This window comes from Jaculus jaculus, chromosome 2 (genome assembly GCF_020740685.1).
Source record: "Jaculus jaculus isolate mJacJac1 chromosome 2, mJacJac1.mat.Y.cur, whole genome shotgun sequence".
NCBI classification, from domain to species: Eukaryota; Metazoa; Chordata; class Mammalia; order Rodentia; family Dipodidae; genus Jaculus; species Jaculus jaculus.
In genome coordinates, this window is record NC_059103.1 from 170288778 (window position 1) to 170304144 (window position 15367).

Below are 15367 nucleotides of genomic sequence, written 5' to 3' on the forward strand. Positions count from 1 at the left end.
GGTAGAATTAAGTGTTAGCATTTGAAATTTTTTTCTGCCTTTAGATTTTTTTTTTTTAAATTCTTGCAAACACAGAGAGACAGACAAAGAGATAAAGACAGAGAATGGGTGTACCAGGGCCTCTAGCTATTGCAAAGGAACTCAAGATGCATGCACCACCTTGTGCATCTGGCTTTATGTGGGTACTGGGAATCAAACCCAGGTCATTAGGCTTTGCAGACAAGTGCCTTAACTGCTGAGCCATCTCTCCAGCTCCTACCATTAGTTTTTTAATCCATGTGTACATCTCTCATTACTAAAGAATTTCTTACTGCTACATCTCCTCTAAACTAGTATATTTCCCTTTATTGTTCTCTGGTTCTTGACTTTAGGTTACAGTAATAATAAAAATTATTTTCCTAAAATACAGAGGAAATACTGATTATAAGTAACCTTTAATTTTCCTCAAAAATGTGTGAACATAATAGCTTTTAAATTTGTCCTTTCACCATAATTTTTAGGGTTTGTTTTCTTTAAGCAAGGTATCATAAGTGTTGCCCTTTAGGACTTATATTTAGAAAAATGATTCAAGTTTCTTGAGTATTCCTTTATTTTCCATATTCACTTAATAGTACCCTAGGCACATGGTGGATCCCAACTTCTAAATCAAAAACTCTTCAAAGCTCTCCCATACCCAACCTCCTTCCTTCAGAGGAACAGTCCTACCCATTAGCAAGGTCAGTGGTTTGGGGAAACCTGGAAAACAGCAGCTACCAGAAACCCACTAGAATAATATCTCCAGCAGGTGATAGATTAGTTGGAACAAATTGGAACCATTGCAGTTTAGCTATCCTGGTTTCTTTCAAGCTGTTTTTAAAATGTCGTCATTTTAATACACAATCTAAGCCCTGCGGAACAGTCCACAGCAGGTTAATTTGAATCATATGATGTGTCACTGCCCTCAGCTGACATGAGCTCTATTCCATGTGTGAAGCCATAATAAATCCATTCCCAACCGAGGAAAATTCCCCATGAGAAGGTGAACTAATCCAGGCCTCACACTGGCATGCTAGCCCCCATAATTGAAAGCAGGGCCACCTGTTCCCAGCACAGTTAGCCTAGAGAGAAAAAATTAGTGTTAGATCAGATACTTCTTATATTGAAAAGTCATTCATACTTCCCACAAATTCAAATTCAGCTGTGAAGTGTTTGGTATTACATCACACAGAAGTGTAGGAATGTGATCACTTGATCCCAGTTTAAAATTATTGTTAACCATAGGATTCTTTAACTTTGAAATGAGATTTTTTTTTATTTAACTAGAGCTGACATGTGAGAAGAATTTCTAAGGGTGCAGATTTTTCTAATTAATTTGGAGTCATTTGCAAAATCATGTGAGCTTACTTGTATTTATTTTTTTCATTGTCCTTTTGCACAAAAATTTTGAACATTGTCACTTTAACCATAAAATGACATTTAAATAATGCAAAGATTAAAATACAATATTGGCACAACATTCCTGAGTTATTTATGGTTTATTATAAGTTAATAACTAGCATGCCCCATTCATCACATAATTTAAATATCATTCTTATATCAAGCACAACATTATGAAAATACCTTCACATTTCTTTTAGTTAAGTGTATGTTGTGTCATTGTTGAAAAAGATACTGAGGTCCTTTTCTTTTAATAAAAGTAATTCAGTTTCATCCTGATTAATTTGTTAAGTTATTTGCCTGTTTGGTTTTCAGTTTTTATTTCAACTTTGGATCGACTTTATCCCTGGTTTTGTTCTTTTACTTTAAAACATCTGTTTGCCTTTAATTGATCATAATCCTATTTTGAATACTATCTTGTTTTATAGGTTAACTTACTGTTTTATATGTTACAATGACTTTAGTTTCTCCTTTGAAAAAATTCCAAGCCTCCTAAACTATTGCATTCTCCAAACCTCTTTGATTTGAATTAAAATGTGTTTAAGTGTTATAAAATATTTTAAAAGATTCCTCAGGTATAGTAACTAACACAAAATTCAGATAGGATTTTGTATATGAATATAAAGTAGGAATTTTAGAATGTTTATCCCAAATAGTTTTTAAATGTTTGAACATTTCTTGTATGTTATGCTGTCACTGAATCCATTATTCAGTGGGCATGAATTCAGTTGTCTCTTAAAGTTGATATCTTCAGGAAGATTGCCGGGTGTGGTGGCGCACACCTTTAATCCCAGCACTCAGGAGGCAGAGGTAGGAGGATTGCCATGAGTTCAAGGCCACCCTGAGACTACAGGGTTAATTCCAGGTCAGCCTGGACCAAAGTAAGACCCTACCTCGAAAAACCAAAAAAAAAATAAATAAATAAAAAGGAAGATTAATATATTTGAAGAAAAACTAGATATTGTGATGCACTCTTACAATCCTAGCAGTAAGGAGGTGGGGGTAAGAGGATCAGCAGTTCATGTAGTTCAAGATTGTCTTCAGCTATATACTGAATTTAAGTCCAGTCTGAACTACGTGAAATCCTGTCCTCAAAAAACAAGAACCATCAAAACAAATAAAAAGTATCTAAAAATGACAAATAGCCCCCTGATATTTTGTAAGAAGAAAATGAAGAATAAATAATGTGATTTTTTTTTTCCTGGTTTTTCGAGGTAAGGTCTCACTGTGGTCCAGGCTGACCTTAACTATGTAGTCTCAGGGAGGCCTCTAACTCTTAGCGATCCTCCTACCTCTACCTCCCAAGTGCTGGGATTAAAGGCATGCACCACCATGCCCAGCTAATAAAGTGATTTTTTAAAGGCAGGGAGATGTAAAGTAAAATATCTCAAGCTAAGTCTAATTTCCTTTTCTTAATGTTACCCTAAAATGTAACTTTTGTCCCTTTTGTGTCCCAGAAATAGAGGTAGGGCTCTACTCAAATCATTGATGATCTGCCGGTAGGTTGATTCAGTTTTACAGCCACACTAGTGCTTTCCGTACATTTAAGAAATGTAAATCAGTTAATAAAACCCTAAGAATCTTGACTTTTACATTTCCTGAGTTGATAGGTTCCAATTTTTGGAGTTAGCATGCTATCATGATTTATTTTCCCCATGCTTTATCTAAATGAAGTAGTAAACTTGATGTCAACACCTCAAATGGAGAGCAGACCAAAGATTTTAAATGCAGGAATGCTTGTTGTCATTTCAACCTTAGTTTCTTTTTCCTAAAATATTTTGAAGAAATAAGAAAAATATATGATTTTAACAAACTGATGTAAATAAACTCTTTTATTGAAGAAACCTCATTTTAATAACATTTTTCATAGTAAAATCAACCATATCAGTTACTTTCCCACACTGTAGAGTAAAGGAGTTGAAATCTTCAAAGGTCAGGATGATAGTGGCACCTTCAGAGGAACCTCACTTCTCTGCTACTTGGCTCAGTAATAGGATTCTAAGAGTCTCAGAGGCTACTTATAGGGGTGGAGAATGATGATTAGCCAGCAAGAGTGACATCAGAGCAGTGGCACTCATTCAGAATTCTAATTTATTTGTGGAGTTTAATTTTGTGAGAATTCTTTTCCTCCAAAGAAGAGAATGAGAGTGACTAGAGGATATCTTTCTAGGAACATGGATCCTCTAGGGTGGAAAACTAAAAAACAAATAGCCAGTTTCTCCTAATTTCTACTTGCATGCAGTTGTTTTTCTAAACCCTTATACTCTAATCCTCAGTTTTCCCAAGGACACAGTCCTGACACTTATCTGTGTACAACATCTTCAGCTATCTCTTTTTTTTTTTTTTAATTTTTTATTTATTTATTTGAGAGCGACAGACACAGAGAGAAAGACAGAGGGAGAGAGAGAGAATGGGCGCGCCAGGGCTTCCAGCCTCTGCAAACGAACTCCAGACACGTGCGCCCCCTTGTGCATCTGGCTAACGTGGGACCTGGGGAACCGAGCCTCGAACCAGGGTCCTTAGGCTTCACAGGCAAGCGCTTAACCGCTAAGCCATCTCTCCAGCCCCAGCTATCTCTTTTATACTAGCAATTTCCAAATGTTTAGTTCTACTTTTGACCAATTCTACCCCAAGACAGTATCTCCATCTGTGTAGTAGATATGTTTCATTATTGAAAAATTGTTCATCACATTAAAGTTTTCCTCATATTTTTTGTTTGCATCTTCCCTTTCTGTGGTGTTCAGATTTCTTTGAAATTGTTACCAATAGAAGCATTGTTCCCATCAATTGTGCTATGATCTCTGATTCAACCTCCTTTTTTAACATTTTTTTAAATTTATTAGAATGGGCACATGGCAGGGCCTCAAGCCATTGAATACGAACTGATGTATTTGCCACCATGTAGATCTAGCTTATGTGGCTTCTGGTAAATCAAACCTTGGTCCTTAGGCTTTGTAAACAAGCACCTTAACCACTAAGCCATCTCTCCAGCCCCCTCAACCTTCTTTTTGTTCCAGGTACTTTATGTGGTAACTATAGAGGAGAGAAATTCACTTAGATGATTCCACATCAATACATTTATTTTAGAAGGTCAGTGAAATTACTTTGTAAAACTGTAGTCTTTATATACTGGTATGGGTTGGGACATTGGTTCTAAATCACAATAATAAGCACCATGAAAATCTGCTGGCTGGTGCAGGTTGAAGCCTGTGTCAAGCCATGCCTCCAGCACATGGGACAGCATGTACACAGTTTGACATGCTATATCAGCATTACTTTAAGCACTCGTGTCTTCCACCACTGAGGACTTTACATCTCACATCATCAGTAAAAACACATAAATTTTTCTTTAGCAACATTCCAGGTTTTCTAGCCCTTATACCTGTGAATACTCAGTCTCCATTGTCTGCTATCATCAGGAATTGCTTTACTTGGTTACTATACAAATATCTGAATTTGGATTGTTACAAAGAGAAAAAAGTATTATGAGCTAGGTATAAGCAAAACAGTATTATGACCTAATAATAGGAAGGTTTTATTAAAATTTATTATCTATAAAGTCAAGCTCTATTATACATTTGTTAGTTATGCATTCTGCATTTACCTGTCTATAGTGGGGAATAAAAATGCCACCATTCCTGTGTCTGTACACTCAAGTGTGCACTAAATGTTTTCTTACTAAGCCTTGTCTAAAAAAAAATTATCTTTTGCAAATAAAATTCCAAACAAAGAAACACTTAACCAAGAAGTTTTCTATCATAAATGTTATGATTTGAGTATAATAAGCCATATTGAACCCATTGGGTTTTTGGTAATAGATTTCATAATACATCATAAATGTAAGTAATATGATGACTAATGGGTCAAGTAAAGTTGGAACATTCTAAATGAGAAAATAGCTGGAACAGTTTTCAGGAAACTTTCCCAGTTGATATTTGGTCCCCCACAAGGTGTGCATTAACACAAACTTAAGAGAATCACCTCTGGGCCTTGAATTCCCTCTCTGATTTCATTGTAATGTGATTCTCTGCCTTTCACTATTAAGTCACCTTATGAAATGATGGAAGCATAAAATAGCTGCAATTTATTTGTATTTCTCTAATCTCCTTTTAACTCAATAGTCATTCCATCATTCCATTTCCTGGTAGCTGTTCAGAAAGTTTTGAAGGGGAATTAGGATGTCCTAATACAAGGCACGGGTTTACTTGTAAAGTTAAGTTATGGAATACATTCTAGGGATGGTAAGAAATGTGATCTGGTAGAGAGGTGGATGATCAGGACATTCTGTATTACTCATATTCCTAAAATTTAAACTTTTAAACTTGGAAAATAATCCATTTATTACAGTTCACTGATTATAATTAAAAAATGCAAAACTCTCATGTCCAAGAATCTAATTATTGGAGAAAACCCCACATTAACAATCTCTGCCTAGGGTCTTTGCTCAGTTGTGTCTGTAGCTCTCATAAAGCATTATTCTTTTTTATTTTTTGGTTTTTATCTATTTATTTGAAAGAGAAAGAAAGAGAGGGAGAGAAAGAATGAGTGCACCAGGGCCTCCAGCCACTACAAACGTGTGCCCTCTTGTGTATCTGGCTAATGTGGGTCCTGGGGAATCAAACCTGGGTCCTTTGGCTTTGCAGGCAAATGCCTTAACCACTAAGCCATCCTTCCAGCCCAAGCATTATTCTTTATAATTGTCACAGTGTCTCTGTCAGAAAAAAACTGTAATCTCTTTAATGTTTTTGTCTTCATGATGAGACTACTATGATTTGTCAATTTTGAAGGATAAAAGAAGATCAATAAAAGCATATTGCTTGATTTTCTATGTTTGAAAACGTTATACTTCATGTTGCAGAATTTTCCCATTTCTAAAATTATCATCCTTGTCCTCATGGAAATATGCACAATGGAGGCAATGATTTTCTACCACAAAAGTGCCTGACTCTAGTTCAAGGATGTAAAAGTCTTTAAAACTATCACTACATTAAAATAAAAGGCTATGAATAAAAATGTATTAATCAGAAGGTGTGTCAGTTCATGATCTCAGTGGAAGGATTCACAATGTTGGTATATTTTATACTAACAAAATGTGTTACTTAATTGATGGTGCTTCTCAGTCTGATATATGGTTCCCATCTCTTGGTATACCTCATACGTTAGTGTTTACACATAATACAAGGTATATTTTGCAATAAGCATGGCTTAGTACTCACTGCAAGGAGCCCTAGGACAAAAGAGTCTGTCCATTGGTGGGAGCCTTACACAGAGGTTACTTTGTATAAAACCATGCATACGAAAGATTGAAAAGTGAATGATCTAAATGCTTACACTAACCTTTCCATTTCCAATTGGAGTACTAACAGCTGTTTTGTGCTATGTATAGCTCTACATTTTCTATCTACAAGCTTTGCTGCTTGGTCACTAAGTTTTATTTGTAATTCCAAATTTAAGATTATCTAAAAATTGAAGATGTGATGTATGTAGAACAGTCATGACTCTATAAGAAAGAGATCAAGTGACTGAGGTGCCAGCTAAGGTCCTCTTCTTCTATAAATATATTGGTATGAGGAAAGGCCATTCAGAAATGGCACCACAAAGTTCTTATTAAAGTGTACTGTTCAAGTTTATGTAAGAAATTTAAATAAACTTTCATTTTTTGCATTCTGTAGAATTGTAATGCTTCTGGACATACATACATACATACATACATACATACATACATTCATACATATATATATATATAGTCTTTAAAGTTACAAATAATGAAATGGAGTAGAGAATGATATGCTGTCATCCATGTGACAGTCATTGAACTAATTTGAGTGCTTTTGTTGTTACTGTTTGTTTGTTTGGTCTTTTCCAGGCAAGGTCTTATTTTAGGCCAAACTGACCTGGAACTTATTGTATAGCCCCAAGCTGGCCTCAAACTCACAGTGAGCCTCCTGCCTCATCCTCCAAAGTTCTGGGACTAAAGGTGTGAACCACCACACCTGTCTTCTAATTGTTTTAAATTAGTTGGTTAATGTAATATCCACATTGGGAAGAATTAGATGGACCTTTGTCTTATGCATTATGTAAAGAGTAATTCAAGAAGGATCACAGACCTAAATGCAAGAGGTAAAATTACAACCCTCTTAAAATAAACATAAATGTAAATTTTTATGACTGCAGATTAAGCTATACAAGCAATATAATGCAGATATTGGGCTTAACAAAAATTAAAATATTATGTGCTAGGAAATGCTGAAAGCAAAAACTCTGTGCCTATAGGTAGTCAAAATAAAGTAAAATGAGAGTTCACAGAATGAAAGGATATATTTACAAATCATGCATCTTCTTATGAGGACTATAATCCAAAATAAATGAAGACCACATTCAATAATAAAAAGACAAATCATGTGATTTAAAAAGAGCAAAGTCTGAATATACAGTCTCTGAGAATGTATACAAAATACAAAATGTCTAATAAACACATAAAAAGTGTTCAAAACAAATCAAATCACTTTGGATGTAATCAGATATGACCAAAAGTTACACTTCTAGGTATAGATATTTAAGAAAATTGAAAACATTCTCACAAATATTTGTTCAAGGGCTAGGGCAGTGGTTCAGCAGTTAAAGGTACTTGCTTGCAATGCCTACTATTACAGGTTTGATTAATGGCATATGCATCTGTACTTCGGGTGCAGTTGCAAGAGGCCATGGTGTGCTCCTCTGTCTTCTCTCTTCCTCTTTCTGTTTCTCTCCCAGTTCTCACTCTCTCCTCTTTCTGACACTGTTAAGTAAATAGATAAATAAGCAATATAAAAAAGATTTGCACATATGTTCCTAGCATCATTATTCATAAAGTTCAGATAGTGGAGATTAACTAAGCATGGTGCCACATTCCTTTAATCCCAGCACTCAAGATGCTAACGATAGGATGGTCACTATGAGTTGGGAGCCAGCCTGAGCTAGAGTGAGACCTTGGCTCAAAAAGAAAAACAAAAGGTGGAAACAACACAAATATTTATCAGCATTCTGTCAAAAGCAAAATGGTGTGCGTATTTGTTTCACTCATAAAAATTATGAAGTACTGATCTTTTTGTAAACACAGGTGAATCTCAAGAACATTATGCTATATGAAGGAAACAAGGCACATATTGTATGGTTCTATTTGGTGTTTTTATTTTTTATTTTTATTTATTTGAGAGTGACAGAGAGAGAAAGAGTGAGAGAGGGAGAGAGAGAAAAAGAATGGGCGCGCCAGGGCCTCCAACCACTGCAAACGAACTCCAGACACGTGCGCCTCCTTGTGCATCTGGCTAACATGGGTCCTGGGGGATCGAGCCTCGAACCGGGGTCCTTAGGCTTCACAGGCAAGCGCTTAACCACTAAGCCATCTCTCCAGCCCGTATAGTTCTATTTGTATGGAGTACCCAAAGGCAAATCTGGAAAGACATAGATTGGTGGCTATCTGCAGCTGGAAGTGGAGGAAGGGCAATGAATGACTCCTAAATGGTAGGTGTATGCATATTTGGTGATGATGTTTGGAAACTAGACAGGAGTAAGTGTTGCACAACCTTGTAACTATACTAAAAGTCATTAGACTGTATACTTTCAAAAGGCAGATTTTGTGGCATATGTATTATATGTAAATAAGGTGTTTTGGAAAAAATTAATACCTTTAAGTTAGGACATGTTTTCTTTTTAGAAAACTACAAGTATATGAGCTGGGGAGATGCTCACTCAGCAAAAAGTTTGCTGTATACACATGAGGACCTGAATTTGGATCCCCAGGACCCACATAAAAGACTGTAATCCCAGCACTGGGGTGGTGGATACAGGAGATTGTTGGGGCTTGCTAGATAGATAGTCTAGCCAAGTCAGTGAGTTCCAGGTTCTGTGAAAGACTCTGTCTCAAAAAGAAGGTGGAGAGGAATTGAAGAAACTACCCAATGTTGACTTCTGGCCTCTATATGCATGTATACACACATGAATGTGCATGCACCCACACACATACCAACCAGTATGTACACATAGAAAAGAAAAGAAAAATGCAGTGAAGGCTGGAAGTGTTGTTGGTAGAGGGCTTGCCTACCATGCATGAAACCTTGAGTTCTATCTTCAGCTAGATTTCAGATCTAGACCCCATACACTGGCTGTAGTGATACACACCTGTAATCCCAGCACTCAAGATGCACTCAGGAGGATCAGTAGTTCAAATTTATCCTCCATAATGTAGTGAGTTCAAAGCAAGCCTGGGATACATTGGACTGAGACCTGTTTTAACAAATATACGGGCAGATCGACATTGTCAACCCACTCTAGGGGATAAAATTGGAAACATACCTCAGAACCTTTCTGGACCACATAAGAGTCCACAGTGAATGAACAGGCAGGGGCAAAGCCAAAGTGGTGTCCTATGTAAGCATGCACATGCAGAGAGAAATACACATGTGCTAACATCCTTAGGAAGAAAAATGTAAAATATTAACTTTATGCATTAAATAACATTTCTTTGTCTACCTTTATCTGGGGTTGTGCATTATGTTATAGCTCCAGACCCCAGGGAAATAAGTGTTGATGGGTTTAGTTAAGCTCCAATGATTATTGAACATACAGTTGACCACTGTGCTAGGCACCCGGTTCTGACAATGTTTATATGACAGGCTTCACCTATGGGACACTTGCAGGCTAACGTCTTATTGACAATACAAACAAAGGAAAAGGTAATGTCAGAGGAAATAAGATGAAAGCAGAAGAAGAGCACATTTTTTTACTTAGGCTTATAGCAGTTCTGCTAAAAGATTCTCAGTAAACTTGGCCTTTAGCCAGTTGAGTTAGTTAGATTACTATGATCATCTTATCAAATATGGCTGTGGACATTAAGAGAGGTCCTTATTCCTGGAAGAGAAAATGCCAGTTTCAGATAAGTAACAGACTGGAAATCCTCCTTCATTTGGGGTACTGCTGGAGGACTGAAATGGAAATGGATGACTGTCAACGTGTGACCCTCATTGTGTCAGGAACATTCAGCAGTGTGTAGCCAGCAGGATAGGCAGTTAAGTAGCCTAAGGATAGTGTTCCTTAAGTAACTACATGGAAAAAATAGTAATGAGTAAAAGAAATACAACATTCTGGCACCTTAATGAGTATTTAATAAGAGAGAGACCCAGTAATTCTCTTATCTGTTTCATTTTTGCAGCTGACATTAACTTGGATGTATCAAAACCTTTGAAAGCAAATCTGAGTTTTACCAAGCTGGATCAGATAAATCATTTCTTAAGGAAGATCAAAACTGCACACAGCTTTGCACATAGCAAAGAGACTTCCACCCTGTCAGATAGCACACTGAACAAGGATGAGCTTGCTGTCTCCAGATGTTACCGTGGAAAGTTGTCTAAGCCCAAAGTTCACTGTGATGGCACACAGAAGATTTCAGTTCAGGAGAACATGTGGAGAGCCATTTCCTACTTTCAAAAAATTTCTGTCCATACTACTCAGATTGTGGTCTCCATGGAACCTGTCCCCCATCCTGATAAACCATGTCTGTTGGCATCTCTGTCAAATCTCAGTGGAAGTCTTAGTGTCAAAGCAGCACAAAAAATACCTGGTAAGTCACTGAAAAATGGAGGGGGGAATGAAGGAAGGGAGAGTGTTTAAATGAGCAAGCAATAGTTTATTGTCATATGAAAAATACGTCATTTTCAAGATTTGTGTTATATAGAAACTAAAAGTTTTAAAGACTATTAGAGATGGTAACATTGCTTTAATTACAACATTATTGCAGACATAGTTTTATAACAAATACTAAGAGCCTAAGTATTTTGAAGTCCTGAAACCATTCCTATGTACTTCTTGAAGCACATTTCTACAGTTGTCTTTAAAGCTGTTAATTCCTAGTTTCTTTTTATGTAAATTTGTTGTGGTGAAACAATAGCATATCAAGGTTTGTCAACTGTGTATAGTGTTTCTCAAAAAGTATAACCTGAAAACCAGCAGCATCAGCATTGCCTGAGACCTCACTGAGGATGCAAATTCTTAGACCACCTCAGCTTACTCAATCAGACGTGTGGGCGTGGAGCACAGCAATCTGTATTTCAGTAAGCCATACTAATGCTTATGTCACTCTAATGCACTTGTATTACATTACCGGTAACAATGTACTTAAAGAAAACTTGCTATGGAGGCAAATAATGTTACACATAGTGTCATAGAAGTGAAGCTTAACTTTTCAAGAATGCCATTGAGGCATTTTACCAGGCAACTGTATGGCTATGCTCCTGTGCTTGGCTCACTACAAGCCAAAGGTCATTGACGGTGCAGAGGTAAGAAGTTAACTGGCAATGCCATCCACATTTTTCTCCTCTGTTACTATGACTGACTTGCTGTGTACTTTTTCACACTAAGTCAAAAAGGTTTGGCAGAAGGAATGTGAGAAAGGAGAAGAGAAAAAGCAACCCACAGGTGGAAATAACAGTTTTCAATCATCAGAACTGCTACTGTGAAAGTCAGTGGCACAGAGCCAGAAATTTTACTCTGAAAGTAAAAGTAGCAAACGAGTCATTTCTTTTCCACTCTAATTTGTAGAGAAGGGAATGAGGACTATGACTAGTGCATTGGATACGTGAAATCTTTAAGCTATATGCCCCTTAATTGCTTACCAAATGCAGTTAAGTGGCAGCTGGAGACTAACTATAACAGTTTTAGAGCACCAGCTTGGGCACAGTAGTTTAAGAGATTTTTTTTTAAGTTTTATAGTTGAACAGTGTCAATTTTAGGCCAAAACATAGATGATTTATTTCTTTCTCACTAGAAATACTTCTGACTCGACCAGCTAAAAGCTCTCTATCTCTTTATTGTCTTTAAAGTAACACTGACCACTAATGTGTCCAACCTATCCACAAATAAATTTCAGGCCAGCAAAGATTGGGCTCATCCCTATGCCATTCCAAACCCCGTGCCCTGATCATAGTAGGAAGAGGATAGGACTCAAATGCAGCCAAATGCAAGAATTCAAACATACTGTACTTCGTTCTAAACCTTCTCTTTTAAAGTCACTTGTTACTTCCATTTTGCTCATGCTTAATTGTCTTTATCCTTGGCAATTTATTATCTCCAAATATAGTTAAAAACTTCTTGCTGAGTCATACAAATAGTCTGATTTTATAACTTTCCCCTTTAATACTGGAAAAACTATACAACCCCTTCTCCTTTTACAATTATGCTCTTTATCTAGTTAAACATAGAAATAGAAACTTTAGCTTTGACTAAAGAACATACTTACCTATCTGCTGGGTAGTGTCCACAAGGCATTCTAAAGTGTGTGTGTGTGTGTGTGTGTGTGTGTGTGTGTGTGTGTGTGACATTAAATCAAAATTGAAGTCAACATTTAATTTTGAAAAATTAACATGAGATTATACCAAACAGCAAAACCTATTTTTATTTTATTTTAATTTTATATGGCAGCATGCTCAACTTACAAAGGTAAATTCAGCAGAATCAATTATGTCTAAGTGAAGTAAGATTGTATGAAATTCTAATTGTTACTAAAGGCCAATTTCTAGAAAATTATAATTGAGAGACTACTACATGGCTTTGGAGAGGAATAAGGGTAAGATAAGGTCTCACTCTGTAGCCTGAGCTGGCCCAGAACTATTTAGCCCAGGATGCCCTTGAACTTGAATGCCTGGCTCCCTCCACAGCTTCTTTAAAAATAATTAAATAATTTTAACTATATTTTTAAAAGAAATAATGCTTTAAGCACTACACATTAATTTCTTTATGTAGTTGATTATCTTGGTATTACATATTTGTAGTTTATATTAAATATACATTTAGGTATAGTTTTGATAAGTTAAAAAATACCAGAAAACACACATACACACACATATAAAATTCCTACCAGTAGTCATATTTGCGTTTTTAGTTTTCAAGTGAGTTTGTTCTGTATCCAACCAAAATTTTTATTGTCTATCTTTGAGCTCAATGGGGTTAATGTTGGATTTTTATAGGTTGACTCTAATACAGAAATACTTAACTGTGTCTTTGATTTTACAGTTTATATAACTATTGTGAACATCTGCAGCAGCTGCACTTTTCAAATTACTTGCTGAACCAAATTGAGCACAGTGACAAAAGTAGTCATCTCAGATGTACTATTGAACAGAGAAGGAAAAGGAGCACAGGCTGCCTTGGAGTAGTACAGCCATCTGCTCTGCAGATGTCATTGTATAGAATGACTTAAGATAAAATAATTGTAGAAAATTTTTCATTAAAACCTCAACAATTTGCACTTGTTTATCCGATTCTGCATAGCTCCCCAATGAGACAACATACTTGGGGTTTCTTTGGTTCTCACTCACTTTCTCTTTGATCCTGTTTGATGTGCTGACTTTAATAAACACAGTCAAAAACACTGTGCAAAAACATCATGGAAAAAACTACAAAGGAACAATTATAGCAGCAGAAACTACTCTAATCCCTAACTTACGCAAGCTATTTTTAGTGAAATATTTTTTTAACACTCTTTATGTGACAATGTTATATAAACAGGGAAAAATGGCTCTTTCCAGATGAATTTTAATTTAGGAGCTGAAATAGATTTGTAATTCTAGAGGAATCTGATGTGCTAAGTAATATTTGGAGAAAGACTATGGGGAATGTATTGTAGGCATGCTCTCTCACTTGTCAAAAGTACAAAAAAATTTGAATGTGTCTAAAGATTATATTTTTATCATCTGAGCTGTCATAAGCTTATGGGAAGTATATAGAAAGGGGAATGATAATGGCACAAAACAATAAAGTTAATGGTTTTCCCCAAAACATTGTCAATGTATTTAAGTAATCTGAAAAACTTTAATATTAATTTACTCATTTTCAGAACTAAATATTTATAAATTGTTCACTGAAGTGGTTGAATGATTTCTCATCTTCATCATGTGAAACAAAATGGAATAAATATTTTCTATTATACAAAAAAATATAAAAAACAACTCTCCTCCCATTCTTCTTAGCCTCTATAGTCTTCTGCTACCCTAAACTAGGAGAATTTCAAGGTACTTGATTCTTTTTTTGTTATTACTCCATGCTTATACAGCATCCTCAGAATGTAATAACTCATATTTCTGCTAGAATACTTATATTCTCCCATGTGTATTTAGAAAAATGCCCTGAATTTCTGATTTTTAATAGATGTAATGTGTATATTTTTAAAATTGGTATATAATATTACAGAAAATCCCATGAGTGCATTGCCAGTAACCAAAAAAAAAAAAAAAAAAAAACTCATTTAGAAGTCATATCTTATATTCTGAAATATCTTAAGGCAGATATTTCTTGGTATTCATTAAATCCATTTTGTTCTATAGTATGTCCTTTTCAAGAACAACCTCTTCCCCCATACAACCACATAGTGCCGGCTCTTTCTTTTTCCTGCTTGGAGCATGTCATTTTGGAGCAAGGCAAAGTATAAAGTGATAAATTCTAAGCTGGCAGTGCATCTCCTTCCACAAGCAGGGAGGGGAGTGAGCTGTACACTTGAGCTCCCTGTCAGGGTAATTTATGGCTCGATTAGGGAGGCACGCCTAGGATTTCAGCAAACAAGAATACACAGTTGAGAGCTGTGAAATTGCTGGACTCAAGATTGTCTTGCTCTTGCTTTTGCTCAGGGATGCTTATATATTGGCCGCCTCGATATAAGCACAGAAACAGGTTATGAACACATTAATGGCACAAGGAAGAGCCTAAGTATAGCCATCTTGGCTAGCATTTTAGTCCACAATTGGGAAAATACACCACATTGAGGATTTTTCACTCACAGAATACAGTGAGTTGAGTTCTTTATCAAAGTTAGCTTTGAAAGTAACTTTTACCACCCTTGCCCCTGTCGTTCAGATTTACTTACCATTGTATATAAATGAAAAAAGAGAAAGAGAAGGCATAGCCAACATTATTTTCTATGTAT

The 15367-nt window shown here is 36.0% G+C and overlaps 1 protein-coding gene across 5 annotated transcripts in view; it reads left to right on the forward strand.

Annotated features, from left to right (window-relative positions):
* Window positions 1-15367, forward strand: part of Vps13b (vacuolar protein sorting 13 homolog B) — a 659022-nt gene that overhangs the window by 473588 nt on the left and 170067 nt on the right. For all 5 annotated transcript variants that reach the window (XM_045143281.1, XM_045143283.1, XM_045143282.1 and 2 more), the window contains one exon: window positions 10607-11014. In XM_045143281.1, coding sequence (XP_044999216.1) covers window positions 10607-11014 — 408 coding nt within the window. The remainder of the gene's footprint in view (window positions 1-10606; window positions 11015-15367) is intronic.